The 27,223-nt window shown below is 53.0% G+C and overlaps 13 protein-coding genes across 13 annotated transcripts; 5 read left to right on the top strand and 8 right to left on the bottom strand.

Annotated features, from left to right (window-relative positions):
- Positions 1-36: 36 nt before the first annotated feature.
- CCMA1212_006916 (Adaptin ear-binding coat-associated protein 2) lies at positions 37-858 on the top strand (the record flags this gene model as incomplete). The annotated part of the gene is made up of 1 exon (XM_073704106.1): positions 37-858. One exon carries the CDS (start codon positions 37-39, stop codon positions 856-858), a length of 822 nt encoding a protein of 273 aa, XP_073557650.1.
- Positions 859-1,154: 296 nt separating this feature from the next.
- CCMA1212_006915 (uncharacterized protein) lies at positions 1,155-2,132 on the bottom strand (the record flags this gene model as incomplete). The annotated part of the gene is made up of 1 exon (XM_073704105.1): positions 1,155-2,132. The coding sequence occupies one exon, from the start codon at positions 2,130-2,132 to the stop codon at positions 1,155-1,157; it is 978 nt and encodes a 325-aa protein (XP_073557649.1).
- Positions 2,133-2,748: 616 nt separating this feature from the next.
- CCMA1212_006914 (Uncharacterized protein) lies at positions 2,749-4,008 on the bottom strand (the record flags this gene model as incomplete). Its single annotated transcript, XM_073704104.1, has 2 exons — positions 2,749-3,572; positions 3,717-4,008. 2 exons carry the CDS (start codon positions 4,006-4,008, stop codon positions 2,749-2,751), a joined length of 1,116 nt encoding a protein of 371 aa, XP_073557648.1.
- Positions 4,009-4,516: 508 nt separating this feature from the next.
- On the bottom strand, positions 4,517-5,998 carry CCMA1212_006913 (uncharacterized protein; the record flags this gene model as incomplete). The annotated part of the gene is made up of 1 exon (XM_073704103.1): positions 4,517-5,998. The coding sequence occupies one exon, from the start codon at positions 5,996-5,998 to the stop codon at positions 4,517-4,519; it is 1,482 nt and encodes a 493-aa protein (XP_073557647.1).
- A 605-nt stretch (positions 5,999-6,603) lies between these two features.
- On the bottom strand, positions 6,604-8,198 carry CCMA1212_006912 (putative sterigmatocystin biosynthesis P450 monooxygenase STCB; the record flags this gene model as incomplete). The annotated part of the gene is given in 5 exon segments (XM_073704102.1): positions 6,604-6,638; positions 6,754-7,628; positions 7,646-7,838; positions 7,906-8,056; positions 8,080-8,198. The coding sequence occupies 5 exon segments, from the start codon at positions 8,152-8,154 to the stop codon at positions 6,604-6,606; spliced, it is 1,329 nt and encodes a 442-aa protein (XP_073557646.1). The 5' UTR covers positions 8,155-8,198.
- Positions 8,199-9,800: 1,602 nt separating this feature from the next.
- On the top strand, positions 9,801-14,333 carry CCMA1212_006911 (DNA repair protein RAD5; the record flags this gene model as incomplete). Its single annotated transcript, XM_073704101.1, has 13 exons — positions 9,801-9,806; positions 10,333-11,559; positions 11,624-11,712; positions 11,771-11,964; positions 12,041-12,118; positions 12,180-12,259; positions 12,313-12,365; positions 12,421-12,525; positions 12,600-13,200; positions 13,254-13,325; positions 13,389-13,659; positions 13,725-13,876; positions 13,953-14,333. 13 exons carry the CDS (start codon positions 9,801-9,803, stop codon positions 14,331-14,333), a joined length of 3,309 nt encoding a protein of 1,102 aa, XP_073557645.1.
- A 575-nt stretch (positions 14,334-14,908) lies between these two features.
- Positions 14,909-16,073, bottom strand: CCMA1212_006910 (Homoisocitrate dehydrogenase; the record flags this gene model as incomplete). The annotated part of the gene is made up of 2 exons (XM_073704100.1): positions 14,909-15,951; positions 16,049-16,073. The coding sequence occupies 2 exons, from the start codon at positions 16,071-16,073 to the stop codon at positions 14,909-14,911; spliced, it is 1,068 nt and encodes a 355-aa protein (XP_073557644.1).
- A 620-nt stretch (positions 16,074-16,693) lies between these two features.
- On the top strand, positions 16,694-17,991 carry CCMA1212_006909 (uncharacterized protein; the record flags this gene model as incomplete). The annotated part of the gene is made up of 2 exons (XM_073704099.1): positions 16,694-17,484; positions 17,537-17,991. Exons 1-2 carry the CDS (start codon positions 16,794-16,796, stop codon positions 17,989-17,991), a joined length of 1,146 nt encoding a protein of 381 aa, XP_073557421.1. The 5' UTR covers positions 16,694-16,793.
- Positions 17,992-18,671: 680 nt separating this feature from the next.
- Positions 18,672-19,832, bottom strand: CCMA1212_006908 (uncharacterized protein; the record flags this gene model as incomplete). The annotated part of the gene is made up of 1 exon (XM_073704098.1): positions 18,672-19,832. The coding sequence occupies one exon, from the start codon at positions 19,830-19,832 to the stop codon at positions 18,672-18,674; it is 1,161 nt and encodes a 386-aa protein (XP_073557456.1).
- A 48-nt stretch (positions 19,833-19,880) lies between these two features.
- CCMA1212_006907 (uncharacterized protein) lies at positions 19,881-20,092 on the bottom strand (the record flags this gene model as incomplete). The annotated part of the gene is made up of 2 exons (XM_073704097.1): positions 19,881-19,981; positions 20,029-20,092. The coding sequence occupies 2 exons, from the start codon at positions 20,090-20,092 to the stop codon at positions 19,881-19,883; spliced, it is 165 nt and encodes a 54-aa protein (XP_073557425.1).
- A 2,177-nt stretch (positions 20,093-22,269) lies between these two features.
- Positions 22,270-23,832, top strand: CCMA1212_006906 (uncharacterized protein; the record flags this gene model as incomplete). Its single annotated transcript, XM_073704096.1, has 1 exon — positions 22,270-23,832. The coding sequence occupies one exon, from the start codon at positions 22,270-22,272 to the stop codon at positions 23,830-23,832; it is 1,563 nt and encodes a 520-aa protein (XP_073557426.1).
- Positions 23,833-24,374: 542 nt separating this feature from the next.
- On the top strand, positions 24,375-25,373 carry CCMA1212_006905 (Carboxylesterase NlhH; the record flags this gene model as incomplete). Its single annotated transcript, XM_073704095.1, has 1 exon — positions 24,375-25,373. One exon carries the CDS (start codon positions 24,375-24,377, stop codon positions 25,371-25,373), a length of 999 nt encoding a protein of 332 aa, XP_073557427.1.
- Positions 25,374-25,485: 112 nt separating this feature from the next.
- CCMA1212_006904 (uncharacterized protein) lies at positions 25,486-27,036 on the bottom strand (the record flags this gene model as incomplete). Its single annotated transcript, XM_073704094.1, has 3 exons — positions 25,486-26,036; positions 26,091-26,789; positions 26,847-27,036. The coding sequence occupies 3 exons, from the start codon at positions 27,034-27,036 to the stop codon at positions 25,486-25,488; spliced, it is 1,440 nt and encodes a 479-aa protein (XP_073557428.1).
- Positions 27,037-27,223: the final 187 nt, after the last annotated feature.

Genomic DNA, 27,223 nt, shown 5'->3' with positions numbered 1-27,223 from the left:
CCACCACCAATTGAACCATCACCACCACCAACCACCATGGAACCCGTCGACCCAACCACCGGCCAGCCCCTCCCCGGCGACGCCATCCAGCGCATCCTCTTCGTCGCAACCCCCGTCCACGTCTACAACATCCCCCCCTTGACCTCCATGCGCGGCCACTCCGCCTCCTCCTGGACCGAGGACCCCGCCCGCCACATCTTCACCGCGCGCCTCCGCGTCGTCGAAACCTCCTTCGAAACCACCACCACCGATTCCTCCTCCTCCTCCAGCTCCTCAACCAGCATCAAAATCGACCTCGTCCTCGAAGACCCCTCCACAGGCGTCCTCTTCGCCGCAGCACCCTACATCGACCCCAGCGCCGTCGAGCCCGTCGTCGACAGCAGCCGCTTCTTCGCAGTCACCGTCAAGGACCCCCAGGGCAGGAAGGCCGTCCTGGGCATCGGCTTCGAGGAGCGCTCCGACGCCTTCGACCTCGCCGTCTCCCTGCAAGAGGCCCGGCGCAGCCTCGGCTGGGAATCCGAACAGGCGCACGGCGGAAGCAGCAGCAGCAGCGCCAACAACCCGGCCGACGGCAAGGCCAAGAAGACGGAGACAAAGGACTACAGCCTCAAGGAGGGCGAGACCATCACAGTCAACCTCGGCGGCACAAAGTTTGGCCGCCGACGGCCTCAGAACGCAGAGGACTCGGCGACAACGTCGTCGAGCAGTTCGGCGGATTTGCAATCGTTTGCGCTGCCGCCTCCGCCTGCGGGAGGCTTTTCATTGTCGCCGCCGCCCAAGACGTCGGATGTCAAAGAGAAGCGCAAGTCGCTCAAGAACCTGGGATTCGACGACGGCCAGTTTGGAGAGTTTGCGTAACCTGTCACGGACATGAAAAGAGAAGGATTAGAAAGTTGAAAAGTGAACAAAAGCGCAGTGCATGACTACCCTCAGGACTTGGACAATATCCTCCCCAGCATTAATGGTTAATTTGCACCCGGTCGGACTCGTTTGGTATATGTACAGATCAGATTCGCCATGCTCTCCCCCTTCCCCTGACCATGATATATGCAGGCATTCCAGCGCAGCAACAAAAAAAGACACCAATTAGATCCATAGACTCTCTTCTCTTTTTTTATACCCATTTTCTTCCCCGTTACCTTCTCATCTTCCTCTCATGCATGGCCTTTCGCTTCAGGCCATACGGAGCATAAGCTCGGGAGACTCTTCCGCCTCTCCTCTGAGCGTGCAGACAGCTTCTGCCTGACATCCAGTGGCTGCAACTGCGGTTCTGGCGTCTCGTCATAGCCTCGGTATGTGTATTCCAGCCCATGGTTGCACAATTCGTCACCCTCCAAGTCTCCCTCTGACCTGGTTCCGGCTTCTTCAGACTCAGGAGTCTCAGGCCCGTCGAGGCTCTCACCGTCCTTCTCCTCCTCTTCATTGCCCTCAACCACGGTGTCAAGTTTCCTAGACTCCGCCTCTGACGTGCCAGAGTGAGCACGGGTAGGCGAGCTACCCAATTGGCTGACAGACGGAATAAACTCCTTGGAGTCTGCACTGAGCGGTTGGTCCGGCATCTTGGACGGCAACTTGACAGTTTGAGGAGGAAAATTTGAGTAGAATACCCTGCGTTGCTGTACTTGATCCCATGCGTCCCTCCCCAACTGCTCCATGTGTAGCTCGCTCAGCCTGAGGACGATGGCCTTTTCCTGGCGCGACGCCTCGGACAACTTCACCTTGATGAAGCTCATCTGCTTGCGAAGCTTTCGTCTCTCCTTCCCAACGTGCTCCCTGGCCTGGAGCTCCTCTTCGATCAAGGAATACTGGTGGATCAAGTCGATTGCTCTCAGGGAGTAGGCCTGGAGAGACGCGGTGAGATATGCTCGCTCCGCATATATTTCTTCATAGGATCGCGGGTGAAGTAGGTGATTCCATGATGGTATGGGTGGTTGAGAGGTGCGTCTGCTTCTTCCCCGAGCACCATGATTGGTCTCTTTCTTGGTAGCAGGCGAAGACCCTCTTGAAGAAGGCTTTGTAGAGGCGGTTGAGCGGGAGTCGAGCGAATAGGATGACGGGGACGACGACGGAGAAATGTCTCGAGGAAGCTCTCCTGCCCATCCTTCGGCAATTGCCATTGGTTCCAGGTCCATTGGTTCTAAGCTGTCGTAGGGGTATCTGCCAAGGGAACCGTTGCAGCAAGATTTCCCCAGTTTATGAAGAAGGGGCAACGTTTAAAAGGCAGCCTGGAATACGTAGCAGCCAAGCCAGAGAGTCACACAGCTGACCATGTCAAATGCCGCTGGGCGGCTATTGTTCTCGCAATTAGGGAGCCTCGCTGGGGCCGAGGACCCGATGCTGTGGCTCTGGAACGGGGCCCTGGACCTTGATCCTGGGCGTGATTGTTGCTCGCCAGGCGGTGATATGATGCCGCCACCAACAATGTGGCTTGCTCAATTCGACTCTTCCCCGATTGCATTGACAGGACGAACCAACACAGCGCTATTTCGTCCGTGCTTTCACCTAGTCTCGCAGTCTGTAACTCAAATCAGGGTTGCCTCCAATCGAACTGCCTGGCCCAGAATAACGCTCATGAACCACGTCGCCCTTGGCGCCTCGATGGTCCTGCGGCTGAGATCAGAGGAGAAACGGAAGGACACCGGGCGAAGACGGAGTTATCCACATCGCCCACATGCACGGCCAAGCACGAAGCCACACGGAAGCACAGATCAGCCAGAGGGCTCAGCAGAATAAGCGTAATGCACGCCATCAGATAACGAATCCGCCGTGTTTTGGCGGATCGCAGAACCTCCAGAGGCCAGCCTCCATGGCCGCTTTGCGCACGGAAGAAACTTCTCGGTCTGTTACCGCGCGGTTGATGTCGCTGTATCGAACATCCGAGTCCCCCTCGTCCGGCTCGGTCTGGCTCTTGGCTCCCTCCACGGCCCCGGATGCCTTTGTTCTCCGTTTCTTCTTCCCCACGTGCGCATCTGGATGATACTGATCCATGATGTTGACGAAACAGTCGGTGGACACTTCGGATGCTAGAAATCGCATGATTTCTGCACCCTCGGCCTCCCTTCCAGGCATCACCAAGTGCCTGACCAACAGCCCTACCTTCGCAATGCCATCGCCCGTGAAGCACAGGTCACCAACCTGCTGATGCATGGCCTTGATGCTCTCTCTGGCGGTCTGGGGGTAGTCATCTGCCTTGAGCAGCCGCTTGGACGTGCTGGGCTCCCACAGCTTGAAGTCGGCTAGGTAGATGTCGACCAGCCCGTCCATGAGCTCCAGCGACGCAAGCGAGTCGTAGCTCGAGGTGTTGTAGACGATGGGCAGCCTCAGCCCCAGCTCGGCGGCGTGCAAGATGCTCAGCGCCACCTGGGGCACCACGTGCTCGGGGGTGACAATGTTGATATTGTGCACATTGCCCACCTCCTGCAGCTTGAGATACCACTCCGCCAGCGCCTCCGGGGTCAGGTCCATTCCGTTGCGCTGGTGGGCGATGTCGTAGTTCTGGCAGAAGATGCAGCGCATGTTGCACCCGCTCATGAATACCGCGCCACTGCCATTGTGCCCCTGGATACACGGCTCTAGCCAAGGCGTTAGCACCTCTTAGTATTCGCATTCCCCGTGGGCGTCGTAGTGCTGGGTCGGGGCTACCACTATTCAGCAGCGCCTCAATTCCTCGCTCTCTCAGCCGCAATTCGGGGCAGACCGAGGGCTGGGAGACGGACCTTCACCAAAATGCGGCGCTATCACATTGACCTTGGCCGTATCCCCAATGAGGCACATGCCCGTCGTCTCGTGGCGATTGACGCCGCATTGTCTCGGGCACAGGTTGCAGTTGCGCAGGTGGGCGTAGGCCAACGACCGCTTTTTGGCGGCGTCCCTCGACGACAGCCCGAGATATCTTGGCGTGTAGCTGTCGAGCAGAAACGGCGGGGCGAGATGGAGGCGTCGCCGAGCTGTCCGGGGAATCAATGGAGCGCGCTGAAGAAGACAATGCCTCATGAATGGGGGGGCCATGGCGACGATGAGACGCATGCGTGGTTAAGCATAACTTGGGCGTGGCCCCTGCAGGAGCTGCTGCACGTCTGCCCGAGATGTCGAACCCGGAAAATTAATTCCGCGCCTGGGCCCAACAGTGATGGACTGTTGGTGATGATGTGCGTGATGTGCGTGGATGTTGGAGTGGTTGATTCATCATGTCGTGCATTCAACGGCTGCACGGTCATTGCTTATCACGGGAGATGCATCTAGCGGGGAGGTTGCCTCTGATAACGACCACTTTCTTATCGGTGACGTCTAGGTGCAGCACCCACCCAGGTATCCTCGTATCAATAACGCTCTCTCACACTCTCTAATACCTTCATTTGACAAGAACCAACATCAAACATAATTTGTCAATATCGGACAATTCGGATTAGAAACACTAACAAACAGGAAATCGACTCTAACCGATGCGATCCGCCACTCTCCGCTCCCTTAGCCTTGCAAGCACTTGACAATTACCGGCACCCTTGCTTCATCTACCTTATTCTGCACTCCCTGCCTCTTCAGCCTGTAGCAGGTGGTGATACTCCCTCGGCAGCGCCTCTCTCAACCTCTCCATCTGCCGCCTCATCGCTTCCATCTCGCTGAGGACCGCGTCTCTTGTTTGTCCCTCAGCGGTGTCCTCATAGAACTTGACCTCCTGCTTCGTCTTGCGCAGCTCCGCCCAAAGCGTCGCCATCTGGGCCTCCAACTCCGTCTTGTCTCGTGCGAGCTCCTTCGCCTCGTCGAGATGAGCCTTGGCGCGCTGCTCCAGGTCTGAGGCTCGCTCCGGCCATGATGGCGCCACTACGGAGACGACGGTTGGCCGCTTCTCCATCTTGCGCGTTTGTGCCGTGCCCGGATGATGTTCGATTGCCGGCATCATAAAGATGGTCGATCTCCCGCCCTGGTCCTTGAGGCGCACAAACCGCGTCATCATGTCGATGGGCACCAGGCCCCGGGAGTACCAGTCGCCGCCCTTGGTGCTTGCCCACATGCGCTCACCGCTGACGCCAGACTCCCACCAGGTCTGCTCCTTGGCTTCGATCTCGGACTCTGCCTTGTCCATCAGGCGGTGCAGCAGGCTGAAGACGTCCTCCCCTGCGTTGACGAGAACGAACCGGTCCTGCGGGTAGACCACCTCGCGTCCCTCGGCTCGTCCTTCTGGGCCGAACTGTCCAAGCATCTGCATGGGCACCACGGCTTCGCCTTTGAGAAGATCGAGGGCGTTTGCGTAGTTGATCTCGAGCTCGTGCATGCGCGCGACCAGGTGCTGTTGGTGCAACAGCCACTGTCCCAGCACCGTGTTCCGCACGCCCGCCATCTGCTCGGCGTCGTCTTCGTTGCCAGAAGGGAGCAGGGAAAGGAGCCCTCCTGTCGCACTGTATTCGTGGTCCAGGATCTCGAGACAAGAGTTTGCATGCATGACTAGGTTGTGGTGGCTGCTATATGGTCGACGTGTGCCTTGTCCAGAGTCCAGCGGCCCGTAGTTGCGCGCAACTTTGAGAGGGCAGTGGCATTCGATCCCCGTCTCTTCGTCTTGGTGCTCAATGTGGTTCGCCAGGGCTTCCAGCGGTAGGTGGTGATTTTCGTCGTCGTTGGTGTATACCTCGTCCAGATTGTTGAGCCAGTCAAACGCCTCGTTCTTCTCAAATGCATGATATCGACCTCCCCTTCCATCGATGATGCCAAACGTGTCGCTGACGCATATCTTCTTGATGAGATTGGCGAGGGCCTGGGCGTGCTGCTTCAAGGCCAACAGCGTCGGCGGCCTGCCCGAGGAGAGGTAGGAGCAGTTGACATGCCCGAGGAGCTGTAGGTCTTTTTCGGTCAAGATGCCGAGCTGGGGGTCGCTCCATGAACAAGCCCATGCCGTTGCGTACTCGGTTGCCGCTGTGCCGTACGGTGTGCCTTCGCTCTGGATACTCGCAGAGTTGTGATCGCAGTCGGAGCTGCTGTCGGAGCTGTAGTCGCTTTCTGACATGGTGTGGGTGACCTCCAGTCTGCCTCAAACTGTTTGACAGATATGTTAAGCGCGGGATTCTTTCTAGAAGCGATACGGATGATATGTTCGAAGTCTATAAGTCGATGGTCTACCTGGCGAAGTGCTGCCTTTTGTCCTATATGAACTCGATGTATCAAGATCATGCACATTGATGACCAGAAATAGACATGAAACGGCACTCGTGAGATGAGACTGGGTGAAGACAAAGACTTGAGATATCGGACCCAGAGTCACCCAGGACTTGATGCCTTTGTTTCCTGGAGTGGAACCATCAACCCTTGTGATAAGCTTGTACCAGCACGACGCTTGAAGATTCTTTCCTTATTCTACACTGTCTTTAGTAACTCCTTGGTTGCCCGGGTTGTCATTGTTGAGCCTGCTGAAGAGAATGGCTACAGTAGCACAAGCAATGCCAGCTTCCATATCATTTCATTCACTTCAACGGGGTCCAGCTGCAGCATCACCATGTTGAGGTCGCATCCATGTTTAGGGCCTCTGAATGAGGCTCGTTTGGACTTTGGCTCTTCAAAGAAGAATATCGTGGGAGCCATGTCCTCATTTTTAAAGCCCTCCAGCGCCGACATTCAAGCCTCTGGATACGTCAAGAAGAACTTGGCCGCTGCGTAACGCAGCCTCATCCATGCAAGATGCAACCCGATACAGATTGTCAATCGCAAAAGTACAATATCAGCAAACAAGACACACGATCATTGAGAAAAGTCAAAGAAACTCACTCCGTGAGCCGTTACCAAAGGGCATCAACGCGTCTTTCATCTCCCTTGTCGGTACCGCCCATCGCGACGGATCAAAGACGTCCGGATCCGGAAACACGCTGGCCATGCGGTGCAAGCTGTATGCCTGAGCGCAGAAGGTCGTGCCTTGGGGAAGCCAGTGTCCGGCAACGCCGTCGCCGCCATCGGGAACGAGACGAGGCAGCGACGATTGAATGCCAGAGTACAGCCGCAGTGTCTCGTCGAGCACCTGGTTCAAGTAACTCAGTCCAGGGAGATGAGACGGAGTGAAGTCGGACGGGAGAGTGCGTAGTTCTTCGAGGAGAGCGGCTTTGACCGCTGGATGGCGACAGACGGACCAGACGAGGTATGTCAGTGCCACGGCGGTGGAGTCGCTGCTTGCAACAAGGGAGGCTGATGCGTTGGCCCGGAGCTCGACTGGCGTGAGGGCCTCTTTGACTTTGTCGCTGTCTTGAAACACCTTGGTGAAGAGAGTCCATTTGACGCTCGTGGGGTCCGAGTTGACAAGGTTTCTATATCGGGTGATTGACTCTTCCGCGTAGCGTATCATGTTCTTCGTTGCTTGAAGAGGCCGTCTGAAGAACGGAAGAGGGAGATACTTGGCCATGGCGATGGACGTCGGAAAGCCCGAGCGCACGGCTCCCATGTAGCCCAAGTTGTCGAGATCCTTTGTGTAGCCGCTCACCTCGCCGATTTCCAGCGTCCTGAAAGGATCCTCAAAGGAAAGCTCGCCAATGATGTCCGTCGCCATGAAGAGGAACCACTTGATCACGTCCGCCGCGCCTCTCCGCTCCATCTCCTTCCGATCCTCTGCATCGCAAGGTCGACCTTTGCTTGGAGTTGGGGCACCGCCTTTTCTAGCGAGGTTTCCGACATTGAGCCTGAGAAAAGCCTTCGTAGTTTGCGATGTAGCTCTATGTGATTTGTGTTGAGGAGCTCCTCAGTTGCGACGGAGAGGTCTTTGTTCCAGGGCGTTTTGCGGTATGTTTCGCGGGCGTTGTAGATTTTCTTGATGGATGAGAGGGAGGTTGTTGATACTTCGTTGGGGGAGAGGCGGACGAGGGGACCTGTGCGATGAAGTTGGTTGCGTTAGAGGCTTTGGATGCGGTGGATGGATGAGAGGAGGAGGTGTACCGTATTGGAGGTGTAGGTCGTGTTGGTATCGTGCTCTGTTGCCTTTTAACCCGTGGTATTTGATGACGATGGAGGTCCATCTGATGTACCAGGGTCCGGGGACGTTTCTGAGGGGATTTTGAGGTAGCAATGAAGCAAAGACGTTTACCAACTGTTGTAAGAGGTGAGGCTCACATAGAGGAATCCTGCAACCGCAACGGCGCCGAAGATGTAGCTGGGGGAAACGATGTCAAGGTGCCACTGGTCCATGTTGGAAAGCCACCTCAGAGGAAACGATGCTATTGTTTTCTGAGCTATATCTCTACAAAACGTACGACTTGAAACCTTCTTTATAGCCAAAATGCAACATTTTCAGCAAATCTTCGGCTTCACATCTACCATTCTTAACTACATAAGGTCAACAGCGCACATCCTCAAGTCTCACCCGTCAGACAAAAGATCGCCGCCGCTTCTCAGGCACAGCTCGGCATCGCGCTTCTTTGTCTCCGACAGAAAGTTAACGTCGAGAGGCCCCTCTTCCCGTGGACTTGCCGCCACTGAATGGTTTTCACTTCTTGACCCTTTGCATGCAGGGTAACATGGCGGACTTGGCCTAAGCGCCCAGCTGAAGGGTAAGCAGTCGCAGTATTGCGGTATAGTCCACATGTCAGTCCTACTTTGCATTCAGAGTTTCTGTCCCAATGGTTGTATCCTGCGTTTGTATACTAATAATAAGACGCGGAAGAATGGTTTAAATCACCGATCGCCGTGTTTCGCTCTTCCGACTGGGAGTTGCTTCGCGCTTCGGCTTCGGTGGCATTATTGAGGTCGCAGCCGAGAGATTGCCTCTGTTAAGAGCTCAAAGGACAGCGCGATAAAGTCAGAGATCGGAAACTGTCCGCTGAGATGTCCTTCTATAAGTTTGAGACGGAGGGAAACTTGACCTCAGGTGCCCGTCTGTATAGAAGAATACGGTTAGCCAGAGATTGCTGTATTTCTCAATCCGCACTTTGCGACTAGCTGCTGTGATGGCACAAGAGTATAGTCTCCGTACATTGAGGCCTGTGGCCTCGATCTATAGCTCTTCTATGTTATAGGCACGTCACGTTCTTGTGATTTAATGTCGTAAAACTTGGGTTCATGACCACCTCGTGCTTTAAACGTAAAGCTAGGCAAAACGCCTGGAGATTTAGGAATGAAGCCACCGCCCTGATCTCGACGCTAGAATCAACGGCCGAGATAAACGAGGTTGACGAGATTGGCGATCCATTGTCTTGCAGATGTGTGATGACACCTGCAGCACTTGAAGCTTCATTCTCGCCATGGGAGGTATATCAGTACCCGAAATCATCACAGTCACAGGCCGCAAGTCAAGTACCTGGGTGGCTCTTGTGGTGAGTACTTCCCGGCGGCTGCCAACAGCCTTGACGCAGTAGATGGGTCGATATTGATGCTTAGTTGAGAGCTGGAAATGTCCACTTGCGCGTGGAATGCGACAGAGTTAAGGTGACTACACATCATGCATACACTCAGCCAAGTGTTTGTACATTATGTTCCTCTCAGATCGAGACTGATCGAACATTGGACAATGATGTAGACGCAGCCGCTCGATCCCCAGCCGCGGGTTGCATATTGAGGCAATACAAGAGACGATAATTGTAGATATTGTCATGATATGAACCGCTGAACCTTTGGAGGTCATGCAGGACTCAAAGTCAGCAGATAATAGGAGTTCCTCGAGCAATATGTGAATAGTTTCAGGGGCGATTTCGCATAGAGGTTGGACGGCCACGAATTGCAGCGAAGTACTCCTTGTTATCTCTACACCTAGGCTCGGCTTGTGCCAGAAATTAAAGAAGATAAAGTCGCATAAAAATTACGTAGAATGATCTCAATGACGCCTCGCATCATCGGATATGAAGGTAGGCACAACATTCGCTTCAATAACCTGATGAGATTCCAAGCCGCTCCTCGTATTGAGTTTGGTGACATGCTCAGCAGTTCTTGCGCGGACTGCGAAGCAAACAAATCAGCCTGCAGATTCTTGACACTGCCCGGGATTAGAGTGTCAGCTGCACTACCTGGAGCAAGAAACTTCTGAAGCTACCTGTATACCTATGTTGGAGAATTTGGAAGCTGTTGGTGAGGTACCTTCACCGCCCTACACTTTACCTCCCGAGGTACCTGCCCATTTAGACCCTTCTGCTTCTCTTCGCTTTCTTTCTTTCACCTCTTCTCTTCTTCTTCACCTCCACCCAAAACGTTTTCCAATCTTCTCTCTTCATCTCATGCCTTCGTGACATGCAAAGCTTATGATCAAGTCGAAGAGCTTTTGCCCCTTCAGACTTCCATCAAGAGTGATCCAAGCATCAGCCACCTAGCTGTGCTCTGCCTCTCAAGGTGAGTTATTCAAGTGACACGAGAACAGTCTAGCCAACAAGCTCATAGGCCGGAACAATCATGGATCCAGAGCCAAAGCCGCCGCATTCTCCTGGTCAACCGGTGCCTCTTCAGCAGCCTTCTCCAGCTCCATCGAAGGCGACAAAAAGCGATGAGCCAGAGGTCGCTGGCAAACCAAATACATTCACTATTCGTGGTGATACCCCGTCAGACCACGAATGCCAGGATACAACCGGCAAGTCGCATACTGAAATAAATGTTGCCAGCCGTATGGTAGCAAAGGAAACAAAATGTGTCTCTGCTGAGGGCCAACCGGCTCAGGAATCCGACGTTAAGCAAGAAGTTTCCGAGATTCTCCAGACTGCTATCTCCGGAGATCTGCAGACTGCCGATATTCATTTGTCAGAGGAGTCTGAGCATCCTAATGACAAGGATGGCTCTTACCACGTCGGTGATGGAGTTGCCTCTGACCACGAGAATGGCGCTGATAATGGAGATGGCTCGGATCACGACGACGGCTCGGAGTTCCAAGACGGAAGCGACTCGTCTAATTCCCGCGATGAAGAAGGCAATGACAAACCTCGCATTTCATCGAAAAAGCCAAAGACGAACCAACCGCGACGAAAGGTTGCCCTAAATGCGCGGGAGTATGTTGCTCGTATGCATGAAGAGGAAGACAATGCCTATGCCAAGAAAATGGAAGAAGAAGAAAACAGCGGCTCTCGTCCAGGCAAACGGAAAGCCACAGAACTTGATGAATGGCCTCGCAAAGCATCCAAGGCAGGAGGAATGAATAATGTTTCGAGTTTCGGCGGTGGTGCTTCAGGCTCTGACGCCAATCTTCTGCCGGCAATGGAACCTATCAAGGCGAGGACTCACGCGGAGCAATTTGCACGGCTGAAAGCGCAAATCCCGCACAATTGCGATACGAGGCGCAGGAAAACGCAGAATCAAGATCTTCATGAAGCGGCAAAGCTCTTTGGCTACAAAAGAGTCGAGGCTGAAAATGGTCGGTGGAAGCTGAAAGGCATGAAAACTAGCCTGGAAGGCCATCAACTGACCGCCGTGTCATGGATGGTGAAGCGGGAGCTGGCTCGAGGAAAGCCATATGGCGGGCTTCTGGCGGACTCCATGGGAATGGGAAAGACGGTCATGAGCCTTGCGTGCATTGTGGGCAACCAAGCAGATTCCGAACACCGGCGTGAATATTGCAATGCCACTCTCGTGGTAGTGCAGAACAAAACCGATGCAGAGCAGTGGGAAAGCGAAGCACACGTAAGTCTTCCCGAGACACCATCAGTAAATGGGTTCTCTTGAACTGACAGATACCATACTACAGAAACATTGCAAAGACCCAGTCGGAAACAGGGTCTTTGTATACGATCCAGCTTACCACGGACTGAGGAAATGCAAACAATCTTATATTATGTCAGTCTTCTCTTCTCAACCCGATTTCTGCAATGCCATGATAGCTGACACAACCAAGAATCACCACGTACAAGGAGCTGCTCTCTCAGTACCCCAGCAAGAGAATTCTGGGTGAATTGCGGGAACGATTTGACAGTGACGATACTTCCTATGAACGCGAGCTTAGGGCCATGGCTGGCCCTTTGTTTAACATCAAATGGTATCGCGTCATTCTCGATGAAGCGCATGCTATTAAAAACGTCGAAAGCCGCAGTATGTTCATCCCTCCCCGTGGGTGAAGCCAAATCAGGAACAACGCTGACCTTGCTTTTCCTTTCCCCCTCTTCAGCTGCTCAGGCTTGTTGTGCCATCTTAGGCAAATATCGCTGGGCTTTGTCTGGCACGCCCCTGGCAAACACATCCGATGGTATGTAACACTGCTCCCGTCGTTTCGTCGAGTGCGCGTAGTCACTTACTGATTTATACAGAGATGTATCCGTATTTGAAATTCACAGAATGTGAATCAACATGGAGCCTGAGAGACTTCAGAAAGATGTACACCAAATATGTAAGAGCCAACTAGCAAGAGTTGCAAGATTAAAGGACATCTAACAACCATAGGGCAAGGTGAATGGCAAGTTCGAAGCACTAGTCAGCCACTTCATGCTTCGCAGGTGAGCTTGGGACCTTGGAAGAAACCATGTGATGGCATGAACTGAAAGCATCTAGGACATTGAAAGACGATTTCTTAGGACGCAAGATTATCGACCTTCCCGAGCAGAGAGAAGCCGATCTTTTAGTACCTCTGTCTGCGGAGGAACAAGTCATTGTCAAGTAGGCTGATATCCCCTCTCTTATCTCCCGCCCTCTTTTGTTCGCAATAGTAATGATACTGAACTGTTTTCCAGCGCGGTGAAAAAGTTCTACAAGAACAAGTTAGCAGAGTTGCAGCAAGGCACGCTGGCGGAAGACGCATTGAAAGCGGCAGTTGATGGCCTGGAAGAAGTTGATGGTCTGCAACAGGGGGCCACTGGGCAAGCAGAGCCGAAAGCTGTAGCTGAGATCAAAGATGAAGCCGACAAAGAAGAGCAGGGTGACGAAAAAGCAAAAAGCGCCGCCCGATCCGCGAGGAACATCTCCTGGAGACTGGGGCAGGCAAGCCAGGTTCGGAAGAGGCAAACAATCTCCCATGCATTCTCCATCGAGCTGCTCTTGCGACATTCATTTAATCCGGATGATCTCGAAGACCTGAGAAAGACGCTCAAGGAGGTCGCCATGAAACGAACCATTCTCGAGCAGATTAGCTCGTCAACAGGGACACATGACGGCATTTCGAGATACGAAAAAGGGCTGCGAGAACTGCAGCAGCGAGAGGAGGCCATGTTTGGTAAGTATTTCGACATGGATGAATTGCTCACTCTAGCAAGGGACGAGAGAGCAGTGAAGGGCGTCACTTGTCGTCTCTGCAAAGAGGCAACACCTCCAGTACAACCGAGACGACTACCCAAGGTGAGTCAGGTTACTCAACGTTAGTTGGACAGAATGGCCGCTGATTCGGACAGTGCAACCATATCTTTTGCGGCACCTGTCTATGCACAGTATACGCAAACAGTTTCGCAAGTGATCAGAAACCTGTGAGTAGGCTCTATACAGTTGATGCAGTCGAGAAGCCTCACCTAACGCAGCGTTCCTCTTAGGCATGTCCAAATGAAGATTGCAAGCAAAAATTCACTTCATCCGAGACTATGGTGACGTTGCAGTCCAGAATAGGCAAAAGGACCAAGGAATATTGTGAGCCTGGTAAAGACAGCAATGGTGCGGCTGTTCATCGGCCAGACGACCGGAATGGCTTCTTCATCTGCGGCACAATGCTGGATGGTGCCTCAGTCGTGCCGAGCACGAAATTGACGGCAGCAATGGCTGTCGTCCTGACCTGGTTGCACGAAGCACCCGACGACAAGATTCTCGGTAGGTAACCCGAAGCATGATTAACACGATGGTAGATTGTCCAATCTGACCTTGTGTGTTTCCAGTTTTTACTCAGTTCACCGGCACGGCCAAAATTCTTGGTTACATGCTCCAAACGCTGGGCATTGGGTTCGTTTACTACTATGGCGGTCTTCCCCTGGGTCTGAAGCGCAGAGCCCTGGACTCGATCAAGACAAAGCCGGATGTCAAGGTCATGGTCAGTGTGGGAATCCCCCGATTGACTCTCCCAAAGCCCGTGCAGAGTTGTCTAACCAGCCCCCTTTGCTTCGCAGGTATCAACTCTCAAAGCTGGCGGCCAATGTCTCAATCTGACCGTCGCCAATCGAGTCGTCATCATCGACCCCTGGTGGAACAAGACGGCCGAACAGCAGGCATTTGGACGAGTCACGCGAATGGGCCAAGAGAAGGTGACGCACCTGGTGAACATCAGGACTGCCGAAGAAATCGACGAAAGAATCCACACGCTTCAGAAGAAGAAGGCAAAGGACGTCGACTATGCTCTGCAGGACGACGGACACACGCCGCCCGCGGTGAGCGAGATTGAGCTGCAGCAGGCTTTTTTCCGTACCAAGTCGGAGGAAGAAGAGAAGAAGAAGGAGAGGAAGAGGAAGGCTCCGGCAACGAAGAAGACCACGGCGGCGAAGAAAAAATAAGGGGTCGGTATCTTGCTGAAGCGGTTTTTTCTTTTTGGGATGCGTTTGATTTTTACCATCGAGGCTCATTAGAGTCTTTTTTTTTTTTTTTTTTTTTTTNCATTTTCGCTCATTCTTTAAGGGGGGACGAGGATAACGTGCGAAAAAGGGGATTTTCTTTGAGACATTTCGAGAGTTGGGCAGGCTTCGGGTTTACGGGACGACATTGACTCGGTTATCGGTTCTATCGCGACATTTACGGAACATCTAGCTTTTTGACATGCACAGATTTGGGGCGGATATTTGAGGGTTTGCGATCTTACGGTTATTTGATATGTTGCTGGTCTGGTAGGGAAACGGCGGGAATGATTTGCTTTAGGCTTGATACCCAAGTTGACTGACTTGGTCAGTCAATAAGCATCTCTTTCAATCAAAAGTTTTATTTGCTTTATACAAAGTTGCCTGAGACTTCTCTATATCCAGTTTAGTTGAATCAGATGACTTTTACACTGATGTTACCTCTCCTACCTAGTGATTGAGAGGTAGCGACGCTCTTCAATTGCTCGCGAATTTTACAGCTTCACTCACAGCACCATTTACAGACGCCTCAGGATGTCCTCAACAACCTCATCAGTCGTGGCCTTGCCACCCAGGTCAGGGCTCAGCAGCTTGCCCTCCTCCAAGTTGGCATCAACCGCAGCGTAAATCTTGGCAGCAGCCTCGGGCTCCTCGAGGAACTCGAGCATCAGGGCAGCGCTTCGCAGGGTAGCAATCGGGTTGGCAATGTTCTTTCCCTGGATATCAGGAGCACTTCCGTGGCAAGGCTCGCCAATGGCGAAGCCCTCGCCGACGTTGGCGCTGGGCACGAGACCAAGACTGCCGACCAGCGCGGCAGCGCCGTCGGAGAGGATATCGCCGTACAGGTTCGGGGCAACGATGACGTCGTAGGCTTCGGGTTGGCGGAAGAGCTTGTAGACCATGGAGTCGACAATCTGCTCCTCGACGGAGACGGAGGCATACTTGGGGTCGGAGAGGGCGTTCTTGGAGGCGGTGCGGAAGAGGCCGTCGGTCTGGGACAGGACGTTGGACTTGTGGGTGATTGTGACGAGGGGCTTGCTGTGGATGCTGGGGCCGCTCTCGCGGATCTTTTGGCGGCGCAGCGCAATGTCGCCGGCCATGGCGGCGATGCGGAACGAGGCCTTCTCGGAGATGCGCTTGATGGCCTCTGCGACTTTGCCCTCGGGGGTGTCGCGCGTGGTCTCCTGCTTGACGTAGAGGTCCTCTGTGTTCTCGCGCACGATGACCATGTCGATGGGCTTGGCGGCGGTCATGACGGTCTTGACGGGGCGGACGTTTGCGTAGAGGTCGAGGCGCTTGCGCAGGGCGACGATGGGGGACGAGTAGCCCTTGACGGCGTGGGTGGGCGAGCTGACGGCGCCGAAGAGCGCGCCCTGGCACTCGTTGCGGAGGACGTCGACGGTGGCATCCGGGAGGGCGGAGCCGGTTTGCTCAAAGGTCTCGAAGCCGGCTTTGAGGTCGACGAAGTCGAACTTGAGCTTGAGCGACGAGGGCAGGGCCTCGAGGATGCGGCGGCCGGCGGGGATGACTTCCTTGCCGATGCCGTCACCGGGGATGAGCCCTGGATGGATGTGTTAGCTGGGATTGGACCTGAAGAAGCTGGATGATGGTGATTATGATGTGGGTGGTGGATAGATGGAGGGAATTGTGAGGTTTACCGATTCTCAGAGTGCGGATTGACATGGCGGGCGGCGTTCAATGGGTGCGTCTGGCGGGCTTGTGCAAAAGAGAACTTTTTTTTTGGAGTCGATTTTAAAGAGGTGTCTGTCATGTCGCGATCCGAAGATCGGCGGGTTTATCCGAGCGCTATGCGGCGGTAGTGGGGGAGCTTGGCGGGGTTGAGTCAAGGTGCACGGGCTGAGGCCTTGATTGAGCTGTATCAATCATATACAGGATCATGGGAGAAAGGAGGTGATATTGGGGAGCAGTTTGATTCACTCTGGCCTATGCGCTTGGCACATACAACATGCTGACTTATTGGTGATGTTCAGTTACTTTGGCTCCATAGTCTCTCTCTCGGTGGTCATTCCATGCAGAGTCTCTGGAATTTGGATGACCTGATGGCGATATGGGGGTAAAAGGGCGTTGCATGTGCGTTGTACTTATCTATGTTCTTATGATTTGCGAGGGAAGTCTCGTCTCAACGGTAAGCAGAGAACGATTCTCCTCTCCTTCCAGCCAATGGCTCGACAGAACGCCCGATGGCACCAATCTCAGCTCGAGGCCTACCTCTACCAACCACCACCACCGCCACCAAGTGCCACTCTTTGTAACGACCAATGCATCTCGGCAAGCACAGTGACTCTCACCTCTCATTACATCACAATGACAAGCCCCTAGCCTATCAAACTGCTCGTCGAATCTCTGCCCGATTCTCTTCGGGAGCTACCTAGAAAGGTGCAAATGAACGAACAAGGTCGAGATAGTGAATCAGGCTGTCAATCGAAGCCTGACCTCTTTGATAACTGCGACATCACCACCAGCATCAACATGGATGGAGATCCCAGGTTAGTAACCGCCTTGTCCCTGGATGATACGGTCGAAAGGCCGTCGGACACGTCCGAGATTGTGCAGCTGGACCCTGAAGGGGACGCGACACTCATCATCAATGGCTCAGGGTACAGCAAGAGGTACCTTGTCTGTTCTAGAGTTCTCAGCTTGGCATCGCCAGTCTTCTCCAAGCTCTTTGGCCCCAACTTCAAGGAGGGACAACAGACTCGACGCGGAGACTGCCCATGCATCAGCCTAGAGGAAGACGATTCCGAGGCGATGGGGTTGATCCTTGGTATCCTCCATTACAAATGCGCACAGGTTCCATTTGCATTGGACCCGACAGCACTCGCAACGGTTGCGATTCACGTCGACAAGTACGACTGCAATGAGGCTCTGAGACCATGGGCTGCTCACTGGTGCAGCAACTCTGAAGACATCACCGCGCCTCAAGACCTTGGTTTCATGCTGCTAGCTGCGTACATGTTCCGTTCATCGAGCTTCACCAAGATAACCGCCACGGCTGTGAAACAGCTTGCACCAGGCTTCGCTTCGGCGTGGGGGGGGCACGAGGCACTGGCGCTTCTGCCAGAAGCAGTCACAGGTCTGGGCATCCTTCCCAGGCTACAGACGACCGACTGACAACCTACCTATAGCTGCATTGTCCGATCAGATTGCTGACGAGCTGAAGAAGTTGCATGAAGAGCTGCAATGTGCTGAGGGGAGGCTAAGGCATCAAGTCTCTTACCATACAATGTCTGGTATTGTCTGCATAACTTGCGGTAGAGACCTCCCGGACGAGGCAAGGCAATGCCGTCGATGTAACAATACACGCCTGTACAGCAAAGCATGCACCAGCGACCTTAGGGTTGCACATTACTTCGGTATTCTGGGTCGTTGTGGGCTGTGGCCTTCCGTAGAGCCATTCGCCACAAAACCTCTTTCCGATATCGCGTTCCGTTTTCAATGCGCCCAGAAGGACCACAGACATTTGTGTGGAGCGAGGGGACACTGTCCTCTCATACATGAGCTGGAAGTGTTGTGTCATCGAGCGCAGGGAGTCCTTGACAGCATTAAGGGAATATCTTTTGAAGAGATTGGTGTAAATTGAATTACAGAGGGGACATTCACGACGCTATTAACGCTCATCTAGCACGTTCTTTAGGCAGTGGCTATATATAACCAGTACCTTAACTTAGCTATTATATATACTAGTAGATCTATCTATATCTTTTCTACTACTCTAGCTATTTACCTCTAGTCTTACTATCTTGCTCTATTTCTAGTAAATAAGTTAACTAAAGAATAATAACTAAGAACTAGCTACTATTTTATAATTAAATATATATATATATATATATATATAGACCTTTTAATCTCTTATTAATATAAGGTATATATTATCGCTAGATCGAGGCAACTAAATAATATAGATACCAGAAGCATCAGAATGGCAGGGTCAAAGACGAATAGGGCATGCTGAATTCTCAGTCCATTATCACCAGCAAATCGTAGACTGTCGTGGTCAGTCTCTGAACTATACCTAGTAAAAGGAGCTAGGGAAAGAACATCAACTACCCAAGGGTTGCTGCAGTATGCTGCATCAGACAGGACCTCTGTGCAGAAGCCCATTGTGCATGGATATCGAACTCTCTCCGGTTTGTGTATCTAGGTGAGAGACACTAGACCTACGCAGAGAAACGACCGGCCCTTCAGGCAGCAGGAATGGGTGTAGAGATGCCCCAACCGAAGGTCCCTTCAATGTTGAGAGTGGAATGGCTGTTGCCATTCCTACGTTTTCTTCCGCCTCTTGCCAGGCCCTGGCTTCACAAATGAGGTAGCTGGAGTAGCCACCTGGTCAGCATCGTGAGCCTGGTCGTACTCCTCTAGCGACGCGGAGTGCTCCATACGAGCAGCATTCTCCAGGGGCTGAGAGAGGCCGGTCGACTCAGACAGGGCTTGGACCTCAAAGTCCACCTTCACCGGCAATTGATCAATAGCCGAGCAGATTTTCTTGAAAAAATCTGGCATCCAAGTGTCGTAGATATTCTTGACAAATCGATAGGCAGTCCACTTATCCCGCCCATCAAGTCCTGTAAAGTCAAATGTATGGATTGGGTGGCGGTAGTATTTAGTGTCGTTACCGTCGATAACTGGGTAGTAGCCATAAATCCGCACCGACTGGTTGTCGTGTGAGACAGAGAAGGCTAGGATTTGTCGATGGATCTCGTTCTGGCGTCCCACAAGACGGAACAGCTCGACCACGCCTCGTGCCGCGAGGGTCATGGTATGGGCGTTCTGACGGTCCGCAACGTCGAGTGCTCCACACTTTACCTCGCAGGCGAGGAAAGGAAAATACATGTAGTATGTGGCCATGAAGTAGGACACGTCGGTGAGAAAATTGCCAATGAATGGCGATAGCTTATCAAGCTGTTCGTTGGTAAATGCTTTTCGTGAAAACCCCACGGAATAGTCGGGCTGCGGACGCGTCCCAGTCAAAGGAATCGAGTTATTCCAGCCTTCGTTGACACTTTCTGTCAGGATGTCGAGGTGTTTAGCGCCATACGTTGCAAGACTCTCGGCGGAAGGTACAATAAGCCGACTTATATCTTTCAAAACTCGAGCTTCATTTTTGTTACGGATTTTCTCGCAGGTCAAGTCAAAGATGTCATCTCTGAAGAGTGAGTTCTCGGGATATGCTTGGTTCCCCTCGAGCAGATTGTTGCAGAGGACTTTGCTCTCTTCAGTAACACCTAGCTTTGATCTAACCATAAAACTGCCCCTGGTGGCAAGCAGTGTCTCGTAACGCGAGTCTCGATACTGGGCACTCTTCTCTTCACGTGGCTTTTGGTCGCTTGGTGTTATGGACGAGGCAGAACTCGATCGCTTACGCGCACCGGCGGCGGACGAGGACGAGGACGAGGACCGCCTCCGCGCAAGCACGTGTTCCATGTCGGGTTCGGGCTCGGGCTCGAAGAGTTGCCTTGGCCAGCGGCCTTTCTATATCCAATAATCGATGGGGTCATTGGGGTCGGCTTCGTCCACTGCGGCATCGCCCAGCCTCTCGGGGGCAGGTGGTCTCGAAGTTGGAGCGTCCTGCTCTGTCGATTGTCAGTGATAGCCTGTCGGCGCGCTTCATGGAACATACCTAGGTCCTCTGGCTCCGAAGTGTGCCTCCTTTTGGCGGCTCTCTGGGCTCGAGTTTGAACCATGGCGGCGGCATGAAGGTTGGAAGGGACACGAGGAGATGTATGCGATGAAGCATCGACAAGGGAACAAGCTCATGGCCAGCCATTACGCGCGCACTGCCTGCATGCGTGTCTCGATGTGATTTAGCTAAAGTGCTGAAGTGTGGAGAGATGAAGAGATGATGATATGCGACCCCACGAGCCTTGTGGCCCGAGCCTACCTTAAATAAACACCAGATGGCTTCACCCCTGTCCCTTCCGCGCCAATCATGTTGTCCGCGCCACTGATTCACCAGCATACCCGTTCGGTACATGTAATAGTCAGTTGGTCTTATCGGATGAACAAATGCTGGATGGTAAGTTTCTCCCATACTGGTTTGATCAAGCGACTAGGCGTTAATGCTTTATACTTCTATAATAGATTGTCCAATATACTCTGTGCAAACCTCTCAAGCTCTGTCCGCTTCGCGACCTCCCACGTACGGCCGCAAAATCTTGAAAAGCTAGCCACTATGAATTCCCCGCGATCATCCTCCGCGTACATGGGGTCTATGGGCCTTATCTGTGGCGGTCTCTGGGTGCTGGGCGAGAGTGGCAGATCTTCTTGAAGATATCGACGTGGAACTGGCGCTCCTTGCCCTGACCTAATCACGATCCCAGTTTAGTACAAGAAGGGGATTCGCAATCTCAAAGTCCCGAGAGCCTGATCATATTAGCTAGGTTTAGCCTAGGACAACTGCCGCCGCCGTAGCATCACCGTCGTCGTCTTCATCTTCTTCTTTATCTTTACTATCCTTGGTCGTCGCTACTACCGCTACTCTCCCTACCATTGCTATAGCTACTACTGCTATAGCTGCTGCTGCTACTTCTTCTTAATGAAAGCGACGGCGAAAAAGGAAGCACAAGTCAGGCCGTCTAGAAGAGGAAACCGGAAGGCAGAGATTGTCCATTCTAGAATTCTCATAGCATGCGTTACATGACGCACACCTTATAGACTCCCGACAGGGGACACTACATAGGAATACCTCATTCATGCATTTCCACCGACACATGTGCGACAATTGGTAGCAATTGTGCGCCACGATCGAGCGCAAGACCGGCAAAATCGATCACCGGCAAAGGCGACACGCGAAAAGTTTGCACCAGACAGTATCCCCTGTACCGCCAAGCTCCGCGGATCCCAAACCGCCAGACAACGTCTTCCAAAGGCCAGGATGCAGCACCAGCGAGGCACTCTTCTGAAAAAGTCTCGTCTTTGATCAGATACATGTACGGTTGCCGCAGTTGGCTGGGACAACCCTCGACTTCTATTGTATGACTGGATTTCAGGTACCAGCCAGCCGAAACCGTCATCAACAATGTTTAGACAAAGGGCAGAGCGGGGATATACTGCTTGAGAACGACCTTGATGGAAGTCAACAAGTCTTGGTGCTGGCAATGTCTCGACTGACTGTGGGACCTCATCATCCAGACAGGAGGGATGCTACGGCTTCGTGATGTGACCCTGGAACGTGCCGAAGCCAAGCATATACGGAACTTCACAACACTGCTGGACAGGCTCTAATGGACGATTTTCCATGGCTTCACCACCCAGGCCGCTTAGGCCAAGCGTGTACAATTGGTCTAGTTATGGTACCAAACTATTCTCTTGAAGTTCTCTTCACTGTATCGATGTCTTTGCCCTTGGACCCGTCTACTTTCCTTGCGCTCCATGATCCAGTCCGAGGAAGGTCCTCATGGAGTCATCGATCAAGACAATCTGATTGCTCGCCATAACCATCATATTGTAACCGACGCATTGGCGAAAAAAAGGACATTTGCTCTCAGTTCTTGGTGTCTTTTTCCTCGAGCTCTTCCAGGATACTTCCCACAAGTATCTTGATTGCATCCTGTCCTTGTTGCCACAGCTCATCCGAGACCCTGTGCACCTTGACGCCGGGCGGCGGCTCGGCTGATGGTTCCGCAGCGATTGCCGGCTAGAGTAGGACCAGTCAGCATATACTAATAGAGGGTTCCATTGACCATCACATACAGGGGCATTCTCGTTGTATCGCTGGTATACGGCCAGGAGGTCGTCATAGTGTTGCGTGACAGGCCACGGTTGGTGGAGGCAACTTGCAAATCATCAACTTGTGAAACAGTCGAGATCTTATTACCATTGACTAACCGTGAGTACCGAACCTAGGGTGGACGGCTTTGAAATGGCATGTTGCTGGCCCATACCTTCCGCTGACCTGTCTGGTCTGCCGTCTGGCAACCTCAAAAGGGATGAGGGAGATCCAGACAACCTGTCCTTGGTGGTCAACAAAGATTGGTTCTGGCCTGTTGGCGCATGGCTCCATGTGCGCTTTATGAACAAGGACCCCGATCCGCGTCACGAAGAGATGGTTAAGAAGGCGGCGAAGATCTGGGAGACGTATGCAAACATACGGTTTGTGTTTGATAATGCCGAAGATGCAGAGATTCGGATCCTCTTCGACAGCGGGTTGAAAGGGGGGCGATCGCTCATTGGAAGATACCGCCAACATGAAACGCCAAAAGACGAAGCGACAATGGTGTTGGGCTTAGTGGAAGACGATGGGCTGTTTCGAAGAACAGCTCTACATGAGCTGGGCCACGCATTGGGCTGCGTCCATGAGCATGCCAGTCCAGTAAAGAAGATTGAATGGAACAGAGCGGAGGTCATTAGCTGGTACGCAGCGGACCAATTGCCAGAAGCGTGGGTTGAAAACAACATCTTCAAACGCTACGACAAGGAGAACCCCTCGATACTATCCTCGAACTTTGACCAGCGGTCCATCATGATATACCGCATTTGTCCGGGGTGGGCCAGGAACATTGACTACATTGATTGGCCCGATGAGCTGTCCGAGACGGACAAGATGCTGATCCGGAGAATCTACCAGCCGGTCATGCCCACGACTGAGGCAGTAATTTTTGATCTCCAAGATCAAGGCTCCGGGATGGTGCGTGGACCAGACAATGTCATGACGGTTCAACTTCAGAGCCCACAGGGCAAAGCTCCGGAAATTGCTGTTGGCATCACGCAATTCCATCTGGAGTGTAAAAATGGAGTCCGGCATGTGCAGCTCAGTGCATACACCGACAATATCAAGGCCACGAGGTTCGACCTCAACCTCGACACCATAGAAGGCGCCATTCAATACTCTGCCGGGGCAATTTGCTTGGCGAGCGATGGACATGATCCCGCCCTGCATACTGGCTCCTACAAAACGAGGCCAGAAGATACCAGAGACGGCGTGGAGTACGAGGCACATATTGAGTTTAAAGGCCAATTCAAGAAGCCACCAGGCGTGGTCGTCTGGCTGAAGGGTTTTCACTTCGAACCGGACCAGGGCTTCACACTCCATGCCACCGCAGACCACATAGACGAAGCCGGATTCCAGCTGCATATAGAAACTTGGAACAGCGCCTCTCTCAAGAGCGCCGAGGTATCGTGGATTGCGTACGAGAAAGATCCTCCCGGCATTCGCTCTGACAAGCTCGAGTTCCACAACTTCCAGGAACGGAAGGGTGATCGCAAGAGGCATCGCGTCAAAGAGCTGCGTCTGGGCCAGTGGCGCCCTGGGGTCCTACCTTTATATGCTGCCATTTCCAAGTTCGAGTTCGAAAATGGCTATAATCCGCGGCTGTCTATCGAGACTAGTCACTCGGCGATGGGCTCATTTGAAGTGGACGCTCAGACATGGGGGGACAGTAAATGTAACACAGTAGAGGTGTCGTATTTGGCTATTTGCTTTTGAGCTGACGGATCGGTATGGCCAGCTACTCTTGCTTGTACTTGGTATATCTCTTTTATATCTCTATACTATCATGGCTCTTGAATGTGTAAACTTGCATGGGCTTTCGGGCATTGACCGATTGGACGTGCGTAGCATGGGGTTCCCGGATATGGCAGCCATGAGGTTGTAGGTGGATGGTTCATGTCTCGTGATCTGCCTTGTGAGCTGCTGGACAACGGCAAGGTTCCTTGTATGTGTTCTTCTACATCAAATTCCAGGGCGGCAAAGATGACGCTCCCTCAATCGTCTCCAAGCAGTAACCAGAGCAATTGACTGAGAAAGGAGTAGTAGCTCCCGGATATACAGGATATAGAATAGTATGTCGTGCATGATGATGTATATACACCGTAGGTCCAGCATGTAAATAACCAGGGACCGATGGTCCCATATCATCCCATGTAAATCCACCCGCAACACCCCGGATACCGCCTTTTCGGACCTCAACATCATAACTCCAGGTAACAGAGTAGATTTCAGCGTTGTACAGTACAGCAAAGGCCGTCATGCCTCCCGTCAGGCCTCCTTTCGACCCTGAAGTCGCCGCCGGCGTTCCTCCAGGCATGGTCGATGGAAGCCTCTCCAAGGCCATGCCCCCCGACGCCGCCGTCAGACTTGCCGCTATGCGCGTAGCAGGCGACCAAGCCGCGGAAGCTGAGAAGAACGCAATTCTCTGTGATCCAACCCTCGAGGTGGAGGAGGTCTTTATCCCTGGACCGGGCGGAGACATTCGCCTGTCTGTGATAAGACCAAGAGACGCCGTTTCAGACAACATGAAGAAGCGGCCGGCCATCTATAACATCCATCCGGGAGCCATGGTCATGGGCAACGAGTTCACGGCGATTTCTTCTGCGGTATCATGGATGAAGGAGTTCGGCGGCATCGTCGCTTCGGTTGACTACCGCCTGGCTCCGGAGCATCCCGGCCTTGCCCCCTTCGAGGACTCCTGGGAAGGCCTCGTCTGGTTCGCCAAAGAAGCAGGTCGATTTGGCTTCGACCCGGACAAGTTGATTCTTTCAGGCTTCTCAGCAGGCGGTGGCATTGCTGCCGCCGTCGCGATCAAGGCTCGGGACGAGGGCTCTCCCAAGCTGTGTGCACAAATCCTCGTCTGTCCCATGCTTGACGACCGGGCGATTACCGTCTCCCATCAGCAGTATTTCCACCACGGATCTTATACCGGTGAAGCGGATGAGTTCAGCTACGGGATGGTTCTGGGAGACATGCGCGGCACAGATGATGTCTCCGTCTTTGTAGCGCCAGCCCGGGCGACGGACCTTTCAGGTCTTCCTCCGACGTACATCGAGGTTGGGTCCGCTGAGCCCTTCCGGGACAGCGTTGTTGCGTATGCGTCCAAGTTGTGGGAGCATGGCGTGCAGGCTGAGTTGATGGTGTTTGCTGGGGGGTTGCATGGCTTCGATTTCTATGCTCCGGAAGCCATGGTGTCGAAAGATGCTATTCAGGCGAGGTTGAACTGGATTCGACGGTTCATGGCGCAGTCCAAGTGACCACAAGATAGCTGAGGTTCGAAAAGAGAAGCTGTGGGCGAGCATATTCGAAAGATGGTGTGCCAAAGAGGAGCAGTGATCCAGTATAGATTAAAGGCGTAATATTAATGCATCACCACAATGTCGGCACATCCTCTCCCCGCATCTCGCACCACCATCTCGCCTGCTGATACATCTCCCCTTGAGCTCCCTCTGTGATCATCCAGTACTTCTTCAGAAACCACGGCCTTACCTCCCAGCTTCGGATATCCCACGGGGCGCCAGAGTGTCCAGTTCCGGCCCCGGCGAACGAGCCCCAGCAAATGACTCCATCGCTCTGTAGATCGTGACAGAGCTCCTCTCTGTTGATGATGGGCGGTTCAGCGTGGATCAAAGCTATCAGTCGCTCACGGAAGGCGCGAAATGGGAGAGCGTCGATGTAGGGGTGATGGCGCTGTGTGAGCTGATTTTGAGTGGGCTTCAGGTCGTCTTTCATATCGGTGAATGCGAGTCCTTCTGTGCTTGCGCCAGGGGCTTTTCTTGGTGTGAAAAAGGGAGACTCGGACGCGTGCTCGAACATTTCTGCGGCGGTTACACCCAGCATGGTTGCGTTGTGCAGAACAGCTGCTACAAAGGACATTTGCGTGATGCGAATGGTATTGGTGTGGAGGTCGGGCAGCTGCACTATGCGCATATTGTTAGAAACGCGATGCAGTAACTATCATTCCTGGGATTCACCTTGCATCGGCTTGTAGATTACGCGCCCTTGTGTTGGGCCGTCTGCTGGTTTCGTCGTGGTTTGCGAGTCTCTTTCCAGCGACTGGAGACCTTTTCGAAGGACATCCTTAAGTGTGATTTTGTTCTTGCGGATATTCATTAGCAGAGATCTACTCAAGGCAGTGTCGTCCTGTAATAGAAACTGCGCAAGCAAGCTATCCGTATCATCGCTCTCCGCCGATTGGCTGTCAAGCACAATGGTGTGTGATGGAGCATCTTGCTGCAGACAAGGCGAACCAAAGTCGCCTTCTGGGGTGATGGCATCCGATCCTGATTGGGCAACCAGCGGATTTGATGCAGAAAACAGATCCTCCCGGAACAATCTTCCGGAATTCAAGGTACCGTCCGTCTGCTGAAAGTCAAGGCTCGGCGTATATCTGTACATGGGAGCTGGTACGCCTGTCTGGTAGCTCAAAGCCGTAGCACTGAAGCTCGTGCTGCACCCTACGATGCTTCCCAAGCCCATACCAGCAGTTGGACCAAGCTCCTGATCCTGCATCATCCCGGACAAGCCCGTGATTGGTGATTCGGCGGCCAGGATGCCAGCCATGTCTTGGCCGATTGTGGCGCTTGGTGTTCCAGAAGCGGGTGCATCTTGGATGAGTGTCTTGGACTTGGCGTACGACTCTAGAGCCTGTAGCCTCTTTTTCTGCTTCTCGCCTGTTGATTTCTCCTCATTAGGACATCAACTTCATCTCAATAAATAATTATACATACGGTAAGTCCTTTGCGCTTGGCGGTTTTGGATGCGTCTTCTTTCGGACGTCTTGAGCTTCAGCGGCGCCTCGTCTGGAGATTTGGGAATAGTGCGCTTCTTTGCACTCGGCTCGCTGCTGCTCCTATCATCATCATTCTGCGTACCGACAGGTTGTTCATTGTTAGCCGTCAAAGCGTCGACGTGCTCCATAGCGATTGACGAGGGAGTGCCGTCATCAGGGGACAGTAGCGAAGGAACAGCAGCGTGGGGGAGGGGGCTCGATGATGGCAGCTATGGGGAGACGTTGAGTCGAGCTGCAATTGATGTGGTGAGCATAGAAGTAATTAGAGGGTGATGAGGTGAGCAGATGATTGGAGGCGATCCACTATGTTTGAAT

This window comes from Trichoderma ghanense (assembly GCF_004382785.1).
Source record: "Trichoderma ghanense strain CCMA-1212 chromosome Unknown scaffold_8, whole genome shotgun sequence".
Lineage (NCBI taxonomy): Eukaryota > Fungi > Ascomycota > Sordariomycetes > Hypocreales > Hypocreaceae > Trichoderma > Trichoderma ghanense.
Note: the sequence above shows the minus strand (reverse complement) of the source record. Positions and strands in the feature narration are given on the sequence as shown.